The sequence below is a fragment of the Ptychodera flava genome (assembly GCF_041260155.1).
Source record: "Ptychodera flava strain L36383 chromosome 23 unlocalized genomic scaffold, AS_Pfla_20210202 Scaffold_23__1_contigs__length_28996876_pilon, whole genome shotgun sequence".
Taxonomy (NCBI): Eukaryota; Metazoa; Hemichordata; class Enteropneusta; family Ptychoderidae; genus Ptychodera; species Ptychodera flava.
The window spans coordinates 5852679-5866779 of record NW_027248277.1 but is presented as its reverse complement, the minus strand read 5'-3'; the positions used below and the strand labels follow the sequence as shown (position 1 = coordinate 5866779).

At 38.1% G+C, this 14101-nt stretch overlaps 1 protein-coding gene across 2 annotated transcripts; it reads left to right on the top strand.

Moving 5' to 3' along the window:
- Positions 1-782: 782 nt before the first annotated feature.
- LOC139124074 (3-hydroxyisobutyrate dehydrogenase, mitochondrial-like) lies at positions 783-13030 on the top strand. 2 transcript variants are annotated; one of them, XM_070690204.1, is made up of 8 exons: positions 792-882; positions 2649-2665; positions 3448-3701; positions 5228-5349; positions 7545-7678; positions 8539-8615; positions 9029-9185; positions 10078-13030. In XM_070690204.1, exons 1-8 carry the CDS (start codon positions 798-800, stop codon positions 10234-10236), a joined length of 1005 nt encoding a protein of 334 aa, XP_070546305.1. In that variant the 5' UTR covers positions 792-797; the 3' UTR covers positions 10237-13030. The 2 variants fall into 2 exon arrangements, with proteins under 2 accessions (XP_070546306.1, XP_070546305.1); XM_070690205.1 differs by lacking the exon at positions 2649-2665 and having other exon boundaries at positions 783-882; positions 3427-3701.
- The last annotated feature ends 1071 nt before the right edge of the window (positions 13031-14101 follow it).

The following is a 14101-nucleotide window of genomic DNA, read 5'->3' as shown; positions in this document are numbered from 1 at the left end:
CATGTTCGAATGACTTTGCTAGAAACGCTGTTGTCTATCTCAAACCATGGAAGTAATCTCCATGCTCAAACAGGCGGCCTTGTAAAATGCTCCCGGGCCATGATCACGATCGGATAGTGCGAACTTAATTTGCAAGCATCACCTTTACAATGGAACGTACTGTAGGCCTAGCTGTGGTGTAGCAGAGAATTAGACCTACAAAGCTAATATTGCGTATGTTGCTTTGTCCCAATATCAATAAGACTTATTTTTCGAGTCACCTGCATCGGATCACCATCGATATTTCTGCTGCGAAATGTTACTTGCAGATATGATATCAGAAAAAGACTCTTGGTCTGAAGAACTGCAATTTCGGTCACATTAGCCTAAAAAACCGCCCTCGGGTGCTTTGTTAGACCGCGCCCGATGTTCCGATTTCTTTCACGTACCCCAAAAGGTGCTAAACGATTAGAATAAATTTGTGTAAACAGCGATAATGCAAATATAATATTGACCTGTGTTTGATTAGATGTAGTATATAGTTATCCGACAACCAGGACTGTTTCCGCCCCCCCCCCCTCCCCCATCGAATATTTTGGGAAATAGATGTGCACCAAAAATTGACTAACTCCCCTTCTTCCTCTTCACATTTTAAGAATCCCCCTTGAACTTTTCAATTTTTGAGTGAACCCACCACTCCTAACATTCCTCCGACCCCAAGGCCGTGTATAATAAAGACGCTTGGTTTTCAACATGTTCAAAGCACGCCCAATGCACTCGCCCTCGTTTGACCTTTCCCATGAATCATTGCGATCAACATGGCGACCCTGACTGGTGCACGTTTGTGTTCACTCCGACTTATAGCCGTACATCGTAAATATGCTGTTGCAAGGGCATTTTCAGGTGGGTTGAGTGCCTTAATTTGGCATTTAGACACAGTGGACAATGTTTCAGGCGTTGCGCAAGCCGCTGTATTTATTTTCCATGCCTTAGCCAAATGACCGTAATGCAAAGCCTAGGTGACGAGTTGCACATAAGTTCACAGCCTGGCCAGACTTTTTAGAATTTTCGCCCAAGACAGACGGGGAGTGGTCTTAGCAGGGGCTCGCAGGCTAGGTCAAACAGATCAATATGATGGAGCACTGACTACCCGATCGCTAATGACTGGTGTTAAGCCACGTCCACCCGATAAACGCCAATTGCCATTTCGCGGTCGCTCCACCAGAGCAGCGTAGGGACTGTGTGGCATTGGGACTCAGCCTGGCCGTGATCTTGAATCCATCCACTGCTGAAAATTTCAGTGCATCCGTATCGTCTTCAAATTTCAAGTCAAGAACTTGTAGCTTTTGCCTACCCCCAGTACTCTATGACAAAAGAAAATCCGTACATCCGACCATGATCCAACGTATTGAATGGTCCTGTACAGTGTACCTGTGTTAGCTGCAAAATTGTAGCTCTAGGACTAGGCCTAAACACTTGTGCTGCATGCTTTGTGAATATGTGAGAGCGATTTATCGATCATCTGTACAAGTCGTCTTGTCTCGTCTCGGGCCGGGTTTTCTGGTTAGCCACAGAGAACGGTTCTTAAAATGGTACAATAGCTCAGATAAACATCTTGCAATTTGTATTTTATACTGTGTTATTGGTTACTTGCTTAAATCATGGAGCTGGAATCATGATCCTACTGTATCTAAAGTATGTTTGACACAAAGAACCATGCACAGAGGATCATATTTAAATTTACTCTTTGTAAATGCCTTGCATGAGACACGTTCTCTGTGTCCATTACGGTTGTGTCAGTTTTGGTATAGAAATGTGAAAAACGCCCTTGCATAGTAAATGTTATGTTATTGAACATAGAGATAAAAAAGATATTTACCTCCATGCTGCTCTGATAGAATGCAAAATATGGCTTTTTCAATATTCTCTCCAGGGTTCTCCACTAGGGGATTATTAGGAATTGACCACCCCCGTTTTTGGAGCAGTCCATGTTAACTATACAAAAATACATTTTCAAAATAAAATAATATGCAAATTGTGAATTGTTATGTAAATTAGCCGACCCTCATTTGTTCCAAGCTTTGGAAATCACTGCTCTCCATATACTCTGAGTGATTGCCTCCGTTGCAAAGTTGTTATACAACAAATTGTAAATGATCAAATAACCAGCCACTAGTTGAGAAGCCAGTGCCCTCTGGGGTACTAATTGACAAACTAGAGCCCTCTGACATCATGCCTCAAAACAGACAGATTTAAACCTTTTACACAAACTTTGCTCCAGGAAAATTCAAAGTAATCTCATTCAAGACCAAGCATAAAAATAATGAGTTCACGCAACAGCACAGTGGGAGAGTATTTTAATAATTTGAGAGTAAGACTTATCCGTCTTTAGGCAACTTTCTACCAGCACCTTAGTGAGCCCTTGGGAATATACAGTACAATCAGTGTAAGTGTTCTCCACGTAAGAAAAAATGGAAGGAACAGCTGTTTTGCATACAATTTGCATAAAATTGCATAAAGTATTAAAGCTGATGACTCTTTCCTTTCATCCGAGAGAGCTAATTTGACAGTCAACAACACAGCACACACTGTTACAGATTAGAAAAAAAAGATTTAGGATTAAGATTGCATAAAGTTAATGCATTTCTCCCTCAAATTATTCTTTGCAGTGTCGAGCCAAGCCAAGGTAAGCTTTGATTCCTACACCTAGTATCTTTTAAACACCCTGTCACTGCAGGTAGCTTTGCATAGAATTCAACGTCAAGCAACCTTTCCTAGGCCTTTTATTAGAGTTCAAGGAGTACGTGTTTCATCTATCCAGTTATTATGACATGACTGTCAACAGATACATATATTGTAAAAGTATGAATTCTTGAACACCATAATCCCTGATGGTTATGTTAGCACTTTACAGCGAGTGAAGACCATTCAAGTAGGTTCCATGAGAAATACACCTTTGAATAAACTTGACATGTGAATGAAGATGTGCCTCACACGAAGAGGGTTAAAGGGGCAGTTCTCAATCCCTGGTTCTTGCAATAGATGGTTGTTGACATTGGCTGTTTATGTGATTTTTAGTTCTTTGTTCTCCTTTGAAAGCTGCAAACAGTTAGTCAATTTACTAGAGATGAAACTGCTTGTAGTATGGTAAGTTTATCATTAACCCTTTTCCTGCCAAGTCCATATTTCACCACCAGGTCAAGATGGTTAAAATTAATGAAACACAACGCATTCCATATGATGTATTTTAACATAATACTGTAAATTTGAAGGCTGTTGAAAACATAATACTGTAAACTTGATTTTTTTTGGACAAAAGATACTATAACATACCTAGCGAAGTGGGTGAAAATACGTCATGTTTTGGCTCAATACCGCTTTTTACTGACTTGGCTGATGGAGAAGTGATACAGTTATTACTGCCTGGCAGATAAAGGGTTAATGTAGTGTCATTTCTGACCTCTGCAGGCCAGCAGTTCACCAATAGGATTTATCGGCTTAGGAAACATGGGCAACCCAATGGCTCAGAACCTTTTAAAAAGCGGCTACCCATTGGTTGTCTTTGATGTCTACCCAGAAGCCATTGCAGAAGTTCAGGACCTCGGAGCCCAAGTCGCGGAGTCACCAGCGGAAGTTGCACAGAGGGCAGATCGCATCGTCACGATGTTGCCGTCAAGTCCACATGTTCGAGAGGCGTACACTGGTGCAACTGGAATTTTCAGGTGACTTTAGTTCATTCTTTTTTTCTCTAGAATGTCGATTATCTTCATAATATGATGCAATCTGTGTTAAAGTGAGGGAGTCGCCTCGTCTGTGACTGGGCAAACATTGCCTTTTTCCCAGAAATTGGCGACAAATGCCAAGCAGATGTAAAGCAAATTCAGCATCCGATGCATATTCATAGTTCACAAGTTTTGTAGAGCTCTTTCTAATCTCCGCAAGACTTTGCCAAATAAACTTTGGTTGCATCCCCTCATGAAGCTGCTGCAACTGAGCTCAATAGTTTTGATACAGCCACCATTTTAATATTCTTGATACACAAGAGATGTCAGGTTATCATTATGTTGTGCACAGCAACAGATCTGATGTATGGGTCCCATATGCACAGCCACAGGTGGGACAACCCCCTTCCCTTAACACCACATGTCAATTGACCAGATATCATTTTGCTCCATAAGTGAGGAACATATTAAACCAATAATGTGTACCATTGGACATTACATGGAGCTCAAACTATACCTGAGTCAATTATGGGAAAACTTGGAATATATTATTGTTTAAGAATTTTTCTTATCTGAAAGCTGTGAATTTGAACTCTGAAAATGACAAATAAGTGATTTCTATCTCAGATTAAACGGCTAGCATATCTTCTTGGCTTGCCGTGCGCACTGCAGTAATATGGTTATACTGATATTGGCAATTTTTAAAGTGTGTTAACTGATATGAAATTGCAAAGAAAAGGTGAACTGTAAGGAATGTTACTCTAACAAACCAACACAATTAGGTTCGGTATCAGAATAAACCAACATGATCAGGGTTGCTATCAGAATAAGCCAGCTGTACAATTCTATGATATCTCAAAGGTATGACACCATGACAGGGTACATCTGCATCCCTTAACGACTACAAGTACAAAGCAAAGCTGATGGAGAGATAACAAATGCTGATGATTGGAGGATGAATTATCTTTCAATGATGATTGCTATTTTGTAATGTTCACCTGACTTTTTAAAATTGAAGTATTGTGAACTCTAATCATTGCTGTACCTTGTTTGTTTACTTAAACACAGTTTTGAGTGGATAGATATTTGCATGTCTGATTAGGATTTTTAAGGTAGTCACACCCCAAAAATGGAAAGACAAACTTTGCTCAAACTTTTCTCAAGCAAGCTATTAGCCATTTTTTTTCAAATCAAGAATAAAAATTGGGGTCGCTCACCGTGCAAATGTTGGTACTAGACAAACAAATTACCCAATATTTACGGATATTCACAATTCAAAATGGCTGCCATCCCTGTGTTATATCTACAGGGAAAATCAAATTTCCAATTTTCACAAAGCTAAAACGATGAACACTCTATTTACTCCGTAAGCTTCAAAATTCAGCCCCTACAAGTGGTAGATCAAAAGAATATTGTAACAGTTGAAAGTCTCAATATCTGTCCCTGAGGCGCATTCTACCTTGCTATGCCATGTTGAAATCCTGACAGATTGATGACAAGAAACCATTCTCCATTTTTGCAATCAGTACTGTGAAAAAAGGAACTCTGCTAATAGACAGCAGTACAATAGACCCAGCGGTTTCCAAGGAGATGGCAAAGTTGGCTGAGAAAAAGGGAGCAACATTCATGGATGCACCAGTCTCTGGAGGTAAGAATCAACCAACAACCTGAACTAAAATGTTCATTGGAGGAATGTAAAAATTTGTGAACTGATATCAGCTGTAGACTTAGTGACCCAATGGTGACTTCAGTGCAAAACAGCGGTAGAAATTGTGGTTCATAGCTATTCATATACGAGACTCCAGCATAAGTGTTGAATTTTTCACCCTATTTCTCAGTATGACTGAAACTTCTGATTTTTTTCCAAACAGCCAATCAGGTAGAGAATAGCCCCAGTGTCACACTCCTCAAGTTGCTGTAAATAATGACAATCTACCAATCAGATGTAACTGTCTGAGCTGCAGCACGTTGCCAGTTTATTAACCTAAAATTACACTTTAACTTAGTTACTGTTTAAAGTATCATGTTTTGTAAACAGGGAATACAACATAGATAAAGTGATAGCTTGCCAAGAGAGTGCAGTTTTCTTTTGCCCAAAACAGAAAGAAAGCCATTACTGATCGCACAATGGCTTTGAAGAAGTAGTGCAGAGTTACAGTTTCATGTACACTTTTCACCTTTAAGTCAGTCGTTATACGTTCCAGGCTCACCATGCCGTATAAATATTTCAAAATTTTTATGATCTTGTTGTGTTTCAAATAGAATACTTGAAATATCTTGACCTTTGGCAAATTAGGTTAAAATGCGCAATTACCCTATAGTAGTTGTCAAATTATTTTATTTTTTGAACAAAATATGTTCTATCACCATTGCAGATATATAAGAAAACAAAAGTGTCAAAATTCTTCAAAAGTTTTAACATATTTGACAGAAAATTTAATATTTTTAGATGTTCATTTTGGCGGGAAAAAAGTGACAGCTAGTGAAAGGCTATTCATAAATAATGTTGACTCCATGTTTTGTTGTGTGTACCGTATCTAGGTCATTCTGTGTGCCCTTTGACCCACTGTCATAAATCATGGCTAGCCAACGTGCATTCAAAGAGAAATAGCTTGTGCGACAATTGTAGTACACTTACCCTGAGAAACTTTACACATCTTAGAGCAGAGTACCAAAACAATTTTCAAATTGGTCACAAATTGATCATTGATAGGAAGCCATAAAAGACAGGAGATTATAGATTGATTCCTGCTCTTGTTTTATAATTTTTAGCTCATATTTGGTTTTATATATAAATACCAAAAAGAGCTTATATGATGAGTCTATATGTCTGTATATTTGTGGGTATGTGCGGATGTATGTTCGTCACACACAAAGGCTCCCATACCGCCAAAGCTACCATCTCAGTATTTGGTGTACAGGTAGATGTAGGGGTTGAGATGTGAATTTGTTCAAATGAACACATCAGTGTCAAAAATGTGCAAATGAGGTAAGAAAAAGCGAATTTCTGAAACAGGCTTGAAACAATCTTACTCCACTGACTTGTTATTTAATTGTAAACTGGCATACAGCAGTTAGTTTGCAAGAGGTAAAATAGCTAAACTGAGCATAATGTCGATGCCAAAAGTTTGCAAGGTTAAATTTTGTGATATATAAATTCTACTCAGTTCAACACATTTTAGTTTTAAATGAAAAAATATATTGATCCAGAAATCATCATTTGGAAACTCAGATTGCAATGAACAAAACTTATGATATTGAAACCCCCCTTCACCATTACCATTATGGTTGATCCCATTGTGTTTTTACCTGTACACATGAATAAAGGGGGGATTTAACCAAGCATGTGTGATTAGATGACTGATCGGTCAGCATGGTTCATTTGTCGGGTAATTTTGATTTAGCAGTGAGGAATAAGCAAATGAGGAGATTGAATATATGAAATCAAAAAGATAATCACATAAGCTATAACTTGTGGCAAGTTTTTCAGTATTCTGCTTCTGTATATCAACTACCGTGTCTGACCCTAATCCGTTTGTCATGCTGAAATTTCGAGTATTCTTTTTGTCAACACAGCTTGTATGTGTGTAGTGATCATTGTTTACTGTATACAAATGAATTCTAGTCCAGAATTGAATACAATTTTCAACAATAACATTGGAGATTATACTCATATACATGTAGGTTGTGTTGATATGCTAAATACTTGGCATTAAATTACAGTTTAGGGATTCAATGCAGAAAGTGTAGGGAAACCACAAAACAAAAGTTCTGAAAAAATAGCCAAAAGATACAGCTTATGGAGCTTTAAACATCTCTCACCCATTCTCAAATTCTTGGCAGGTGTTGTGGCGGCTAGGGCAGCCGCACTAACTTTCATGGTAGGCGGCTCTGAAGATGAGTTTCCCGCCGTTGAGGAGATCCTTAGCACAATGGGCAAGAATGTAGTACACTGTGGAGCAGTTGGTACTGGGGAGGTAAGTGCGCCCTCAATGGTCATAAGTGAGAGATGCTGAACCAGTGACCTCTGTCAGATTTCATTCATACTCTTGACACTTTTCACCAGATTTAACAAAAAAACTTATAGTTTTCAATATTTTTTTATTAATCTATACTATGTCAAAATAGATTACACCTTGATATAAATCATTTCTGATACTGATGGACATTTGCTAACCAACAAATCCTCTACCTGCCAAGTTCATATTTCACCATCATGTCAAATTGGTTAAAACTAGTAAAGCAAAACATGTCCCATATGGTGTATTTAAACAAAGACTTGAAGATTTGAAGGTCCCTGAAGACAGAGATACTGTAAACATGAATTTTACAGACTAAAGCTGCTATAACATACCAAACTAAGTGGGTGAAAATACATATGGTTTTGGCTCAATACTGCTTTTTACTGACTTGGCAGATGAGAAAGTGATACTGTCTGGCAGGAAAAGGGTTAACAACATATCTTGCCATCACATACTTATCCACCGAGTCAATAAAAAAGCAGAATTGAGCCAAAAGCTATACATTTTATCCCCTATTTGGCATGGTGTGTTATAGCAGCTTTAGTCTGTAAAAATCATGTTCACAGTATCTATGTTTTCAGGGGGGCCTTTAAATGTTCAAGTCTTAAAGACCTTGTTAAAATGTGACATACAAGACATGCTATGCCTGATGTGATGGTTAGATATGAACTTGGCATATAACTTATAAGGGTAAAAGAATCAGATTAACAGAGGAATTATCTGTGGATAAGTAGAATTTGATCCATCCACAATGCAAAGCACGGCTAAGCAGACTGCAAATATGACCTAAGACTTCTCTGTTTTCTTGTTGCTAGGCAGCTAAGATTTGCAACAACATGTTGCTAGCCGTTTCCATGATTGGCACCGGAGAGGCCATGAACCTAGGAATGAGGTAAGATGATGACATCTGGGAATGGGGTAAAGTGCTTCACTCCCAACTGTGGCAGTCAATGGTCATAACCTATAGTTCACATGCAAGTGATTAGTATGATGGGAAGGCTGTCGGTACAGGAATAAGGTAACGAGGACACTTGAGATTGAGGAAAACAAAATAAATGACAGTTACAGAATATTTTTATCTTCAAATAATAAAACTTGAGTCATTTTCCAGGTATTTTGCTTTCAATCATGAAACAGGGCCATGCAATTTAATTTATCCTGTTTGAGCCTGATAGCAAAGGGAGCCGTCCATGTAGATAGGTACTGTAGGGTTCTTCTCTACCATAAAGTATTGATTCTTGACATTAATAGGGTCATATTTCTTCTAATCTGTCCATTTTGTTTGTCTTTCTCACTCAATCATAGACTTGGTTTGGATCCCAAGATGCTTGCAAAGATTATAAACATGAGCAGTGGACGTTGCTGGTCCAGTGAAATCTACAACCCTGTGCCAGGAGTGATAGACACAGCGCCGGCCAGTAACAACTACCAGGGTGGTTTTGGAACAGCTCTCATGACAAAGGTAGGCAGTCTTCACCCTGGTCATTTTCAATAGGCCACCCCTGTCACCACCGTGGTTTGAACCACTCCTATTGTTTTCTATGGTACAGTTGGACCTCTAGACAGGGAAATGGGATGAAAGGGTTAAAGGGGAAGTAGCCGTCAGTTCTTCCTTGGCCGTGACATCTCTTCACAAAACATTTGAACTGCTCTTGGTCAGTTTCAACTCCAGATCAGTTCACTTAGTTACTTCGTCTCTGAATCATTTGTTCCAGGCTGTTTCTATCATGATCCATTTTGTTTCATCTGCTGTGTAAGCACACTTTTCATATGATATTTGCCATGACAATGCTATTTTGCGAACACATTACAATTAATTTGACAGAGTTTGCTAAAATCAATTGTGTTAGTTTCTCCGATAGAGATATCATTTAGCTCACAGACTTGAGGCATGTCACAATTTTAGTTGCAAATATTGTGTCAGATGGTAAAGTTATTTTAAGAAAAGTCTCTTCTTGCAAAGACCAACAGTTCAAGGGATACAGTCGTCAGAACTGCTCTCAAAGGTCGTATAGAACCCATACAAATCAATGTCAACACTGTATCCAAGGCACAATGGTGATTGATGACAGATAAAACATGTCTGTCATAATCTATCATCGTATAATTCAAATGTTGCAGCTATGATGATGAGGTGCATCTAGATATCGTGCACGAAATACATTTGTTGTAAACAAGAAACTCGCGCAGGTACAGTTCCGACAACTGTTTCCCTTTAATAGCCTGTTTTTCATGTCCATCGTCATGGAAAAAATGGTGACATTTCAGGGTTTTAGCAAATCAACATTTTTATGAAAAGCAAGCTATTTCTAACGCCTTCTGAATGATATTAAGAAATGCCCATTACTTTTCAGGATTTAGGACTTGCACAGGACGCTTCCACGGCAACCAAATCTGCCACGCCCCTAGGCTCCCTAGCCCACCAGATGTACAGAATAATGTGTAACCGTGGTTACGGACTCAAAGACTTCTCATCGGCGTACCAGTTCATCAAAGAAGACTCAGAGAAGTAAGAAAAGAGAAAACCTAAAAGTGAAGAGGAGTTTGATGTTTGGTGGGAGGGATGTATGGTCATACCAATCATGTAGATAACAGATTTGTAATGGAGGATACAGTGTTTCAGTTCAACAAATCCCAAATACAGTTTGTCATTTTCTAGGAACACAAAACTTTTTCATATCACGATTTCATATTTCTTTGAAGCACCAAAGATTATCTGAAAGTACCAAAACTGCACAGATGTATGGTGTTGCCTTATACGTGCTGGAGTACGCAGATAGTACAATCTGGACTGTAGTTCCGTCATTGGTTCCACTCAAACATTTCTGAGTTCATATTCCCAAAGGCATGCCGCGGCGAAGTCTACTAGGGGCAACATATTCCATCTCACCGCCCTGAACTAAAGCCCTGATTGTTTCAAGATTTCCAACCACACTGATGCATATTCCCTTTCAAGTGCAGAGTTCATTTCCAATATCCCTGTGCATCATTTTGCGACTATGTTTTCAATTGCGTTACATCTTGTCAGAAATTGAGAACATGAACCAACACTTTCCCACAGAAAAAAGTCCAAAAGTGAGAAATAAGTCTACAGGGCGCCCTCATGCAACATAATTTTCAGATCATAAGAAGCACTCATGTAAAATTAAATTTTCAGTGATCATAAAGACTGGGCATTGTGTTCAATTTACAACGTGTTGGCAAACTATTACCAGTATAGATTATTCAAAGATATTTAATCATGATCTGCATAAAATTGTGAACTAGGGAACAGTAATTTTTGTGTGTATAAAATAACTTCATTGCTTCTGCTCACTCTTGCTTTCTGGTTTGTTTGTTGCCAACTGCTCTTCTCCACCAGGCAGTGGTGATGCATTGTGGGTAAAGAACATCAAGCCAATACAGCATGTTTATTTGACCTACAAACTGTACAGAATCAGACGACAAAACTTTAACAACTGTTCCTCAAAAAAAAAAAATGAAGGAAATATTTTATATAATACAACTTAAATTAAGCTTTCAACAATTATAGGGTGAAAATTCAGTGATTTTTGTGGAGACAAAATGGCAGCATTGTAATTTCTTATTTCTAGGTTACACCTAGCAGCTATCTATACCTTTTTGCTTTTGTTGTTCTGTCTACGTAAATATTTTTGTATCTTTCTGTGCATTGTAACTTTCTTATGCTTGAAACATGGCATTAATTTATTCATGAATGCAAAGTGTGCTAATGAATATTTATATATGCAAATGCTAGATAATGACTCATCAATGACAAATATTCATAGATTTTGCATTATTCATGATGTGGTGTTACAGCAAAGTTGTACGTATATACACATCATGTATTAAAGCAGAGTCATTGATGTTTCAATACATGGCAAGGCCGCCAGTAACCAACAGAAAGAGAGGAAATTCAGAAACAAAATGGCTGCCTTCCATCACAAAAAGGCACAGTTTATTTAATAAACTAGCATTTTGTTTTTCATCTCTTAATTCATACTTGCTATCCTCTTTGCATTAAAATTGATCTTCTCTACACTTCGGCTCATTATTTCCAAGGTGACCCTTTCTAACAACAGTTGCCGTACACTCATTGGCTCATTATTTCCAAGGTGACCCTTTCTAACAACAGTTGCCGTACACTCATTGGCTCAATCAGCATTACACTCGGAATTTTAATGTTTCAAGGAATTGTGGACTGACAGTAGATGGCCAATCACACACTGTTTCTTTCGAATGTATCTCAACTGTTGTAAGAAATCTGTTTTCAAACTTCCTCTCTCTGTAATGCTCATTGGGGCCTTCACTGTATGTCAAAAAATATCGACTGTGTATTTAAGGAATTTGGTCACCAGTATCTGTAGTAGACAATGCCTGATTTTCTTTTTGATGGCCAGGTGAAAAATAAGTGTGCAGACTTTCATGTATACAGATACTGTAGTGTCATTTGATGAGTAAAAATGTCCTCCTTTCTTTACCATAAATGGCTATGTGGTAAATATATGCATATTTATGGTGGCAAAGTCATTCTTAGGAGTTTTGCTTTGAGTATGAAAAAGCTGTGACCCTTACTCATTACTACAATGAATATTCATTGATCACAAATGCCGCCCTCTATAGTTGTTACACTGAAAGTGAACTCAATATTTTCTATTTTTATGGATCTTTAGAACCAAAACTCATCTGTAGATACGATACTCAGTATTGAGTGAGTTTTATTAGTGTGTTGCTATGACGATTCTTTTGTTACTTCAGTTTGCGCTTCTGTGAAATCTAGACATCAACCTGAAATTACTGTTCAAACTTGTAAGACCTCCAGAAACATGATAGGAACTAATTTGGGATAATTGGATGGTGAAGTAAGGTCGTTTTCATCTGCAAATGTAATCTCATCTGCTTTTCTTTTTAAGTTACACACTTGTTTTTATGAGTAATTTCCAATATTGTAACATTCAGCTATACGGCACCTAGCGCTTTTGAGAAAATTGAAAAATATGAAAATCCAATCATCCCAAATTAGTTCCAATCTTGTTCAGAGTATTTTTAATTTCAGCTTCTTCTTCATCGGGAATTGTTCAAACGTAGGTTTCATTCAAGCACATTGTAGAAGCAAGTATCTGGTTTTGTTTTCTCAGCATTTATGGATATGCTGGTCCATTCAAGAATTTTTTGACAGATATTAGTGATGTCACAAAATTATCGTGCACAAATGGAGACTTTTCTCAAAATTTATCGGAGTAGGAATATTTAAAGGCCCAGTAACTGTTCCTTGTGTTTGCTGTAATAAAATATTCTAATAACCCATTTAAAGTGCATAGTTATTGATCAATGTTTGAAATGTTCATGAAGTCTACAAACATGTTTTGGTGTCGACCATGCAGCAGCTGTACTGAGTTCCCAACAGAAATGATGGCCGCCTCCACTTGAGACACGTCACTGGTGATGATTACAATGTATGTGTCAAATGAAAGTCATAGCATTGGACTTCAATTTCCCTCACCTAGTTCGGATGTGCAAAATCCCCATGAAGAGATAATGTTGTGCAATATTGATGAATTACTGGTTATTGCAAGTTTAAACTGCTGACAGCTTTTTGAGTGAAAAGCTTTTCAAAACCATCTGAACAGGAGGTTGAGTATTTTTGTATACATGCATATCACAACCACAGCAAGTACATTTGTCAGACTGTCCATAGACAGTAGAGGGGGGAAGATCCCCCTCGACTGTACATTTGTCAGACTGACACACTATGATTCAAAGTCAACCCCTCAGAATGCAGAATTTTTTTCATTCGATATGATAAGCTAGTCTTAACCCTTTGAGTGCTTTATTTTTCGCACCAAAATTTTAATGCAATAATTTTAATGCAACATTTTACCAAATTTTATGAACTTTTATGTAATTTTTCTGATAATTTTGGACCAAATGAACACAACATTTCATCAGCCAATTTTTTATAAAACAAATTGCCAAACATCTGACAAAAATTGACTGAGACATTTTATAAGGGCGACAAAAATTGACTTTTGCACTCAAAGGGCTAGTTATTCATGGCGCTCTTGTGCAAGGGCCAAAAAAGTCACTGACTCAATTATATTTGGAGAGAGTAAACCAGTTTTCAACTCCCGAGAAGTGAGGGCGCTCTTTGAAAGGATGATATCATTCGCATCCCTGCCATAACCATAGACCATCTACAGATATATGACCACTTTGTCATCACAAGGCTCCCCTCTTCCCCCCCCCCTATAGAGCAATGGAATGATCCTCCATAATGGTTTCAAGCTTATCGTTTTAAACTTTAAAAAATCACAAGCCTGGAGAGCGCTGCAGGTAAACGTCTGGCATAGTTAATTACACCACGCGCAGCGTAAGGGC